The sequence below is a fragment of the Sesamum indicum genome, linkage group LG3, assembly GCF_026168435.1.
Source record: "Sesamum indicum cultivar Baizhima isolate 11 linkage group LG3, ASM2616843v1, whole genome shotgun sequence".
Taxonomy (NCBI): domain Eukaryota; kingdom Viridiplantae; phylum Streptophyta; class Magnoliopsida; order Lamiales; family Pedaliaceae; genus Sesamum; species Sesamum indicum.
This window is the reverse complement of record NC_142659.1, coordinates 25,916,805-25,928,351: the sequence shown is the minus strand read 5'-3', so window position 1 is coordinate 25,928,351 and position 11,547 is coordinate 25,916,805. Positions and strand designations below refer to the sequence as shown.

At 36.0% G+C, this 11,547-nt stretch overlaps 2 protein-coding genes across 2 annotated transcripts; both read right to left on the bottom strand.

The window, feature by feature from the left end:
* Positions 1-1,396: 1,396 nt before the first annotated feature.
* Positions 1,397-1,813, bottom strand: LOC105159009 (S-protein homolog 5-like). Its single transcript, XM_011075939.1, has one exon. The coding sequence runs from the start codon at positions 1,811-1,813 to the stop codon at positions 1,397-1,399; it is 417 nt and encodes a 138-aa protein (XP_011074241.1).
* Positions 1,814-9,245: 7,432 nt separating this feature from the next.
* LOC105159007 (S-protein homolog 5-like) lies at positions 9,246-9,695 on the bottom strand. The gene has a single exon (XM_011075938.1). The coding sequence runs from the start codon at positions 9,693-9,695 to the stop codon at positions 9,246-9,248; it is 450 nt and encodes a 149-aa protein (XP_011074240.1).
* Between the last annotated feature and the right edge of the window lie 1,852 nt (positions 9,696-11,547).

Here is an 11,547-nt window from a genome sequence, read left to right as displayed (position 1 = left end):
AGCATACATCTATTCTAGGTCGAATCCCTAATTTAATGAAATCTAGTGTTGTCCTAAAGAAGTAGAAAATATAAGGAGATACAAAAAGTATACATCTATTCTAGGTTTGAATCCCTAATTTAATGAAATCTAGTGTTATCCAAAATAAGTAGAAAATATTCCTAATCTATCCGAATCTCCTGCTAATATTTCGAGAGGTCATGCCAAATAAATCCTAAAAATGTAGCCTCACGATCAACAATATATGTTGACATTCCTTCTTCAACACTCCACCTCAAGCTGGTTGGAAGATGTCTTCCATTGCCAAGTTGCTAGTGAAATACTTCTGCAAAGCCCTTTGTGAATATATCAACAATCTGATTTGATTTGTGGTTGAGATGTATAACATGTAAATCAGTTGGTTATCAAGTTTTTCTTTGATGAAATGTTTAACTAGTTTCATATGCTTTGTTCTATCGTGGAGCATTGGATTATGAGCAATTGAAATGGTTGCTTTGTTGTCACAATACACCTTCATAGGTGAAGGACTAGAGATCTTTTAAGTTTTTCAACAATTTTTGAATCCATATTACCTCAAGGATTCCTTGAAAAACGATCTAAATTCTGCTTCAGCACTACTCCTTCCGCATTTTTGTTTCTTACTCCAAGGGACGGGGAGGGCAAGGGGACAGTACGGGTAAGGGTAGAGCTACAAGAGGACAGTTGCCCTTTGAGTAATACGTGGTGGACTCAAAGAAGGTAACATAAACTGATGTAAAGGATGGACGAGAAATAGAATCATAACAACAATACCCTTTTTGTGTACGAGAATAAACAAGAAATATATACTTGACAGACTGAGGAGGTAAAGAACTGATCTAAAGAGCATGCCTATTAATCTCAAAGCAGTATTACAACTCAGAATCTTTTCCCAAGTAACACATCCGTACGAAGGTGGACCACTAACTATTTTGTAGAGTCTGTGATATTTATCAGTTTAATTAACTAATGCCAGAGTTGCTGGAAATTGTTCTATATGTTTGTTTCTCTCTCTCTCTTTCTATATATATATATATATATATATATTTACTGTAACAGGGGTGTCTCAACCCAAATAAGCTTTTAACCTGATACTTGTTTTTCTTTTTTCTTGGTTCAATTGGCTTCATTGGCATATGCATTGTCTTATTTTATATTTTTTCAACTCTCGGTCTGAGATTAAGTCCATAATTACTTCCTTGTTCGTACTGAAAGTTAGGCGCATCAATCTTTTTTATTCCATAACCTTAGTACATCAATCATCATCACATTCTCGAGTATGGAAATTTATCCGACAGTACTTAGCCATATTACTAGTCTGTTTACTCTATACATCATGTTCGTCCTTGCTTGATTCACCCTTATATTTAGCAGTGCTTTAAGAGGCAAAACCCTTGATATGGTAAGGGGGTTTCTTCCAGGGTTGGCAATATAGTTCGCCACGAATCACCTTTTGTACCAGGCATGGCCCGGTTGCCTTTATCAACCAGAGACAATAGTCATCACACTGATTCTCCAATCTCTTATCAAAAACTCCATAGTTCCCAGAACCATGCCCAGTCGTTAGATCACAGTAAAATTTTGTACTTCCTCCAATATTCACATGGAAATACCAAGTGAAATTTGCTGCATAAGCTAGTGTATGAACTCCAAGATCATCATCTGAGGAATAGCAGTGGATTGTAATGTTTTCACCTGAAATATCATTCTTGACCACAACTGTTTCTTTGTCAACCAGTGAATAGCAATGCATGGTGAGTAGTAATGCAAATGTGAGAAGCAAATTTTGTCTCATTATTGGAGAATATTGGCTTGATGAAGCATAGAAGCTACAACTCTTGAGCAATTTATATATTCTCTCTTCTATGATAATTAGAGTGCTAATGGCTTTTTGAAATTTTTGTATAGACTAATATATCCTTGTTGACTTTGTATATGCTGCTTATTCTTGATGGCAATCAAGTAAATTAGAATTATAATTAATTAACTTTGTACAATATTTATTTATATTTATTTTCTGCAAGTCCTTTCTAATTCTTCTTGCTAATTAAATTTTTGTTAATCACATCTTGAGCATTAATTGTTTTTTCACCAAATATTAATTAATACATCACTCATATATATCTATATAGCTAGTATTACAAAATGTTTTGATTCTGCGTTGTATTGTTATCATCATCATCTATGTATATGTAGACCATTATGAAAGTACTTATTATTAGAGGTGCTTTATATTTCATAATTTTCTTGATAATAATAAAGTAAATTGCAACTATGATTAATATTATCTTGTAAATTTTTTATTTACATTTGTTATCTACAAATCTTTTATGATTTTTATGCCTAATTGATTGTTTATTAATTAGAGCTTGAATACTAATCATTTTTTGGCCAAATATTATTACATCACTAAAGTATACTTATTGACTTATAATGACTATTCAATATAGTTATTGACTTTTTTTGACATTAGAATTATAATTAATTAACCTCTATAAGCTACATTTATAAATATTAATTAGTTTTTCACCAAGTATTTTTACATGATCAAAATAATCTTGTTGACTTTTTATACGATACTTATTATGGATGGCATTTTAAATTAATTGGAATTATAATTAATTAACTTCTATAAGATACATTTATATTTATTTTCCACAAATATTTTAGAATTCTATGCTTAATAAATTGTTTATTGATTACATTCGGGACATTAATTATCTTATCATATCCTTGTTGACTTTTTATATGATACTTATTCTGGATAAGAATTAGGTAACTTATAATTATAAATGAAAAAAATTATAATATCATTCTCGAAAGTATAAGAGATGGTACTTTTAGTCCTATATGAATTTATTTTGGTAAGTTGTCTTGTAATTTTAAAATATTGCACATTGAGAACAAAAATAGTCGAGATTTGTTAAAATAAGGGGTTGCATTTTTAGTTATTTTGAGATTGGAATTGGCAATTAAAGATAGTAATAAAAAAAATGGCATATTGAGAACAAATTTCTTCAGAAAATTGTACAATATTTTTCTCTATTGAAACACAAATTTTATCATGTTTAAAACCAAAATGCAACACAGTTAGGACAAATGAAATGTATGAATTTAAGTAGATAAAAAGGAGAATATCTTTATTTAATCATCGGATTCTTCTGGTCAGGAATGTGAAACTATAATTTGGCAGTTAAGTGAAATCTCTGCTGGGAGTTTCTTCAAACTTAAGTTTGATATTTTACAGTATTAATTCGAGAACTTAATTCATTAGAAGAAATATGATTTTTGTTATAATTAATTACCATGGTTAAAAGTATAAAATTATGGGGATTAATCATAACTGCACAACAATTATTAGCTGTTGTTCTTATAAGTGAGACCAAAATATTATATATAGCTAAAAACTATGACAAATATTTTGATCATGGATAAAATTATGTCGAATGTTGATAAGTCATGATGAAAACTTATGTTTTGGTGTAACTGTTGTACATAGTATTGCTGTCCAATAAATTTTAAGCTGTTGTGATTTTAATATATGGAATAATTTACTTTTTTTGTAGTGATGTTTGTAATTTCGAATTAAATTGTGATGCTTTTTTTGAGAAAATCGAGTGAGCAAAGAACGACAGAATAAGGCAGCGGGTAGTGACTGCCTGCCTAGTTGGCAGGCAAGAGCGTTAAACCAAGGGGGGGTGCGTCTACTGCTCTATCCCCAAGACTCCATGGACTATGAGCTAACAAACCAGTGGACCTTGCTTGATACTAGAATCGACATCAGGTTCTGCCTATGAAAACCGCAGAAAAATGACCCCCATGATAGATTGTTCATCACAATTGTTTAATACATTAATAGTGAAATTAACAATACCCTTTCCAGCAAAGTTTTAAATTAAAATGAAATCAATTAAACAAGATAAAAATAATTATATACTAGACGGATACTTAATGACTCTTTACAGCTATATCTTTACAAACTCTTGTTCTGACATCAATTCCATAATTAGTTACTTCCTTGTTAGTTAGTCCTCAAAACTCAGCAGCAGCATCAAACTTTTATCTCCAAACTCTTATTCGATAATCATTCATCATATCTTATTATAAATGTAGCCCACAGAAAATAATTGGAAAAACACAAATTAAGAACTCATCAAATACTATATATATATATGCTGAAAAACTAACATTGAAAGTGACCCATTTGTGTAAGTAAAACAGAGTGCCAAGAAAGTAAAGAACTAAACTTTCACTAAAACTGATAAAATTCATATATACAAAACAGAGGGTGTACAGTCCTTTTATAAGCGGAAGGACAGCAACTAACTTTCCAACTAACAGTTGGGAAGGGTCAAACAAAACGGAAAGGAGAAAACGTAATTTCCAGAACACGTCTTTATAAGTGAAAACAACTTTTCCCTGCGCCTGTTGTTTCTTCCTCTGTTCTTCTTTTCTGCAACCTGCTGCAGCTTCATGCTGTTATGAAGCTTAAACTCTTTCAAGAACACGAACTTTAGCAGCCCCCTCGCAAGCTGGAATTGTATCTTTAGTGATCAAACCAAGCTTGGAGTATAAATGTGAGAAGGACTTTCCCGTTAGAACCTTAGTGAACAGATCCGCTACCTGTTCCTTTGAAGCCAAATAGGCAGGTGAAATGAGTCCTTCTTTGTACTTATCACGCACAACATGGCAATCTATCTCTACATGCTTTGTGCGTTCATGGAAGACTGGATTTTCTGTTATATGCAGTGCGGCCTTGTTGTCACAATAGAAAGGTATGGGAGTCTGAACTTGTATGTGTAAATCCTTAAGCAGATTGTTCACCCATACTACTTCGCACACAGTGGCTGCCATGCTCCTGTATTCTGCCTCAGCTGATGACCTAGAAACCGTGCTCTGCTTTTTGGATTTCCATGAGATTGGGCATGCTCCCATAAAGATGCAATAGCCAGTAGTTGACCTCCTAGTTTTGCTGCAGGTTGCCCAGTCTGCATCAGAAAAAGCAGTGAGATTAGTTTCATTATTAGCTGGGAAAAACAAACCTGATGTAGCATTCCCCTTCAAGTATCTGATCAGATGGACAGCAGCAAGCCAGTGTTCCTCACAGGGCTCTTGCACAAACTGACTCAGCTGTTGTGTAGCAAAACAAATGTCCGGCCTTGTGAAACCAAGGTACAACAATCTCCCTATGAGTCTCCTGTACCTGCTGATATCTTTCAAAGGCTTTGTAGGTTGTGAGGAAAACTTCAAACCTGGAGGCAAAGGTGTTAATGCAGACTTTCCCTCACTTAAGCCAACATCTCTCACAATGTCTTGAGTATACTTATTTTGTGACAGGACCAATCCCTTTTGTGACCTGAAGAGCTCAAGTCCGAGGAAGTACTGTGCTTCCCCAAGGTCCTTTATAGTAAAGAGGTTATCTAAATACCTCTTCACTTCCTCTATTAGTGACTTTGAAGCTGCAGCAATAAGAACATCATCAACATAAATGAGTAAAGCAATGAAATTATTGTTGTTCCCTTTTGTAAACAAGCAGTAATCATATTTCGATTGAGTGAAACCCAATCCCTTTATTCTTTCTGTAAACTCACTGTTCCACTGCCTTGAGGCTTGTTTCAAGCCATACAAGGACTTCTTCAGTTTGCACACCATTCCTTTCTCCACTTCATATCCCTCTGGGGGTGTCATGTATATGGTTTCTTCTAGGTTGCCATGAAGGAAGGCATTATTCACATCCAAATGGTGCAAATGCCATCCCTTTGCAGTAGCAGCCCCAAGTAAGGTCCTCACAGTGACTGTTTTGGCAACTGGAGCAAAACAATCACTGTAGTCTTCACCTTCAACTTGGTTGAACCCCTTTGCCACTAACCTTGCCTTATGCCTTTCTATACTTCCATCAGCCTTAAGTTTGGTCTTGAATACCCACTTACATCCTATTGGTTTCTTTCCCTTTGGCAAGGCTGATAATTCCCAGGTATTGTTCTTTTCTAAAGCATCAATTTCTTGCTTCATGGCTTCCTTCCATTCCATGTATTGTTGAGCCTCTGAAAAACATTTAGGTTCCTGCAGTGGACAGGTTTTCTCTACAAGGCAGCCCTGAACTGTGTTAGTATAATTATCAGAAAAGCAATCAGAGTAGCAACAACATGAATAATCTCTCATCCATACAGGTTTATGAGATATTCTAGTTGATCTTCTAGGACCTGTAGCATCTTCTTGAGGTTCTAGAACCTGTCTTTCCTCCTGGAAGTCATGGCTATCATCTTCCTCAGTAATGGTGGGCAAGGGACAAGAGTTGTCAATAGGTTCAATATCACTAAAAGGCAAGGTATTTTCATGGAATACCACATCTCTAGAGATGTGTATCAAGTTGGTGCTTAAGTCCATGACTTTATATCCTTTCTTACCTTGTGCATATCCCAAGAAGACACATCTAAGAGCCCTTGGTTCGAATTTTCTTTTGTGGGGTATGACATTGGTTGCAAAGCATAAACAGCCAAAAGTCTTGAGGTGACCGTACTCAGGAGTTTTATTATAAAGAATCTCATAGGGACTTCTCCACTTTAAAACAGCTGTAGGCATTCTATTGATCAAGTATGTGGCTGTTAATAATGATTCTACCCAAAACTTTTGAGGCATTTTAGCAAAGAACATGAGGGATCTAGCAACTTGTAACAAATGTTGGTGCTTTCTCTCTACAATGCCATTTTGCTGGGGGCTATGAACACAAGTGGTTTCATGAATAATGCCTTTATCTTTAAAAAGGATTTGACATTGTTTATTAGTAAATTCAGTACCATTGTCACTCCTAATCCTTTTAACTCTTTTGTTAAATTGAGTTTCAATCATATTTAAGAAACATTCCAACTTTTGTGGAACTTGTGATTTGTGCATCATCATATAGATCCATGTGGCTCTACTGCAATCGTCTACAATGGTTAACATATAGATACAATGTGTAATAGAAAACTGATTGTAAGGCCCCCAAACATCAATATGTATGATATCAAAAACATTTTCAGAATGATTTTCATTGAGTTGAAAGGGGAGTCTATTTTGTTTTGCAAGTGTGCATGTTTCACAAGCTTTTACAGAATCTGCAATATCAACTTTAAAGGGTAAATGTGAAATCACATCTTTGCTAGGGTGCCCTAGCCTATTATGCCACAAGCTAGCATGCTTGATTTTGACAAAATTCTGATCCTCAACATGGTTCTGAAAGTGAGCCACATGCTTTGGAAGTTCTTGTTCCTTAGAACATTGGGAATGTTTTAGCAGATAGAGCCTTCCTCTTTTATATCCTATAGCGATGACCTTTTCAGTCACAAGGTCCTGCACAAAGCACTGAGAATCTGTAAAAAGAACACTAATGTTGCCTACTTCACATAATGCATTGATGGATAGGAGATTATACTTAAAATCAGGGGTATAAAGCACATTCCTGAGAGTAAGTTTATCAGAAATACGTATGTCTCCTATCTGTCTAACCTTATAGACATTTCCATCAGGTAGTTTGACAGAACTTACAATATCAAGATTTCTCAAGTTGTGAAATAAGCTTGCATTCATGGACATGTGTGCTGAAGCACCACTGTCCATGATCCAATTTTCATTTGAAACAAAACATTCTTTATGGAAGAGTGTACCTGCAAAGTTAACCGAGTTGTCTGCATATGTGCTATTGGAGTAATTCTGTGAAATGTCTGAGTTTTGCAATGCTTTTCTGATCTCTGTTTTAATAAGTTCTGATAGGTCACTATCATTGTGGGAAGTGCCTTGGATGGTTCTTCTTCTATCTTCAACACAGGCGTTGAAGGATCTGTTGGTGACTGGTTTGTTCATTCCTTTCCTCTGTCTCATCAAGTCCTCGTACCAGTCAGGATAGCCATTTAACTCGAAGCAATTTTCCCTCAGATGCCCAGTTTTCTTACAGTGAACACAATACATCTGTTTCTTGTCAATGGTGTTTCTTTTCTTGACAGGATTCTTGGGTACAAACTGTCTTCTTGTATCTGCAGATTGAACTGTCATAGCTTCTTCTTTGTCAAGCTCAATGCTTCTTGCATTCACTTCTCTTTGCTTTTCAACCTGCAAAATCATAGAAAAGGCCTTTCCCATTGATGGCAATGGATCCATTAGTAAAATCTGATTACGAACATGATCATAGGCATCGTTTAAACCCATCAAGAATTGGATTAATTGAGTAAATTCTGCCTTTTCTGCAAATTTTCTTCCTGCTCCACAGGAGCACACCGGCAATGGGTCTAGACTCAATTGTTCATCCCATAGTTTCTTGAGCTTGATATCATAGGCAGCTATTGATTTATTACCTTGGGAAGTAGAACAAATCTCTCTTTGTATTTGAAATAGGAGCGGTCCATTACTTTGGCCGAATCTTGATTCAAGATCAAGCCAAAGGTTTCTTGCAGATGAGGTGTAGAGAAATGCTTCTGCTATGTCTCTTGTAATGGAGTTGAGTATCCAGGATATCACCATGCAATCTCCTTTTCTCCATTGTTCCATCTCAGTGGGTTCTTGTGCAGGTTTGGGGCATGTCCCGTCTATGAAGCCTTCCTTGCCTCTGGCACCAAGCGCAAATCTGATGGATCTCGCCCAGGTAAGATAGTTGCTTCCATCAAATGGAGCTGATACTAGGCTGACGCCTAGATTGTCATTTGCCTGCAGCTTCATAATATCAGGCACAGGTTGTGGTTTTGTATCATCCTGCTTCTTTCCTTCCATTGGCTTTTTGTCAGCCATAGTCTTATGTCTTTTCTTTTGCTTTTTGAATTAAAGAGAGTAGGGGATCTTTTCTGCTCTTGATACCATGCTGAAAAACTAACATTGAAAGTGACCCATTTGTGTAAGTAAAACAGAGTGCCAAGAAAGTAAAGAACTAAACTTTCACTAAAACTGATAAAATTCATATATACAAAACAGAGGGTGTACAGTCCTTTTATAAGCGGAAGGACAGCAACTAACTTTCCAACCAACAGTTGGGAAGGGTCAAACAAAACGGAAAGGAGAAAACGTAATTTCCAGAACACGTCTTTATAAGTGAAAACAACTTTTCCCTGCGCCTGTTGTTTCTTCCTCTGTTCTTCTTTTCTGCAACCTGCTGCAGCTTCATGCTGTTATGAAGCTTAAACTCTTTCAAGAACACGAACTTTAGCAATATATATGTGTGTGTGTGTGTGTGTGATGTTACCCTTATATTTAACAGTGGTCTAAGAGGGAAAAGCCTTGATATTGTGAGGGGGTTTCTTCCAGGGTTGGCAATAAAGGTGGCCCGCGTACGCTGTTTGTACGAGGCATGGACCATATGCCTGTATCAACCAGAGACAATACTGGTCGCATCGAGTCTCCAATCTCCAGTCGAAAACTCCATAGTTCCCGGAACCATGGCCGGTGGTCAGATCGCAGTAAAATTTTGTAGTTCCTCCAACACTCACGTGGAAATACCAAGTGAAATTTGCGGCATAAGGAAGCGTATGAACTCCAAGATCATCATCGGAGGAATAGCAGTGGATGGTAATGTTTTCACCTGAAATATCATTCTTGACCACAACTGTTTCTCTGTCAACCAGTAATCGCCCATTCGCTTCTGATGTTATGAGCATGGCCATGGTGAGGAGTAGTGCAATTGCGAGGACCGAATTTTGTGTCAAAGTCTTCATTTTTGGAGAATATTGTAATTGGGTTGATGAAGCACAGATCAGTGTCCATTGAAGGTGTTGAGGTTTTTTATAGACAGGTTTATGCAACCCTATTGCAGATTTGGTGGATTTTGTTTCTGGGATTGTGTAATATTGGTTGGTGAATCTCTGGATTATTACAGATTATGTGCATTCAAATGTTTAACTCATCAACTGTTATTTCGTCTACACTGCAGAGATTTGTATGTAGTACCACAAATTTTACAAGTTCGGATTTTGGTATAATTAAATCAAAATATAAATATTTTTGGTACCAACTTAACAGCTGAGCCCATTTGCCGTGCACACGGGCCTTAACGGCCGTCAACCCCATAATTTTTGTGGGAAAAGTCATGTGAGGCTGAGAAAAAGGAGGAAAAATTGGTCTTCCAACATTCCTTTGTGTTTTGGTAGCATTAAACCTAAAAATAAGCTTTTTTGACCCCATAAAGTCATGTGCGGCGCAAAATAAGTAATATATTACATTCTAAAAGAAAAGATAAAATCCATAAACATGAAGCAAAATATATTGGTTTATATACATGATTTGAGCTCATTGAAACCTGATTTGACAAAATTTGACAAAACCCACTTGACAAAAGAGATGCATTGCAATGCACAATTTTTCACTAATAACCTGCCAAAAGACTTCAACTTATACAAAAATTCTCTACTTTTTTGTGTACATCTTTCTCTTTCTTTTATCCTTAGGTTATGCCTTCTGAGATGTCATTACACTGCGCAAATTTGATAAAGTGACATATTTTTACCATCCTGTAAAATGATATCTCCAATAGGACCTGTCATATTTAGGTTAAGACTGATTAGATATGAAACAGAATTATGATAGCGAGATAAAATTTAATGTGGAATTGAACAAAACCAGGAGGGTGTCCTACCATAGGTGGTGGTGCCCTAATGTTGACCTTTGCATGCATGAAACGTGGTGCTGGTACTAATACAGGGACATTAATTTGATCTTATCCCTGTAATATGAAACAACAACATTAACATCAAGTCTAGAATAGAAACAACAACAACGACACTAACACCAACACCAACACCAACATTAGAATAGCATGAATAACAACATTAATAGAAACCACTTAATTATAAAAACTTAACAACAACACTAGAATAGAAAAAATAAAATATCATAACTTTATATTAATAGTAAACAAATAAAAATAATGAATACTTACAGAACCATCAATTTCAGGTTGACTAGCTACTTCAAGTTGGCTTACTGGGGGGGCAATCTTCATTCACAATCACCTCATCTTGTTGTACAGGTGTTGTTACATGTTCAGTTGTTGCAGCCTGCTCAAACCCACCATCGACTGAGAATTCTTCAGCAAATTTCTTCCACTTGCAATCTTTTGTGGTGTGTCCTACACGATTACAGAATTTGCGTATTCTTTTTCCTCTTTGCCTTGGCAATTTGTCGATTATTATTGCAGGTTTCTTGCCCTTCTGAACCTCGTCAGGTTCCAATTTCCTTGCTATTGCAGGCCTCTCCTTTTTCCTCCCAAAATTCGGAGGCACAGGTGGAATGCAACTAGCTTTTTCCCACATTTCTAGTCCATCAAGAGGCATGATTGCTGATCTATATACCTTACAGAAAGTGTCAACATGATAACGCTCGTGCACAAAGTCATCAGGATCCAAAATTTGTGCAGATATTGCACTCATTGCATGGTTGCATAGGATACCTGTCAAATCCCATGATCTACAAGAACAAGTTTTTTCCTTCAAGTCAATTGTGTATCTTGCACCATCAAAACATTGTACCTCATAATGTATGTCGTAAGACTTCACTGGGATGCAATCAATG

Excerpts from the sequence above, each read along its gene's own strand:
- LOC105159009 (XM_011075939.1), bottom strand. The coding sequence starts at position 1,813 with ATGAGACAAAATTTGCTTCTCACATTTGCATTACTACTCACCATGCAT.
- LOC105159007 (XM_011075938.1), bottom strand. The coding sequence starts at position 9,695 with ATGAAGACTTTGACACAAAATTCGGTCCTCGCAATTGCACTACTCCTC.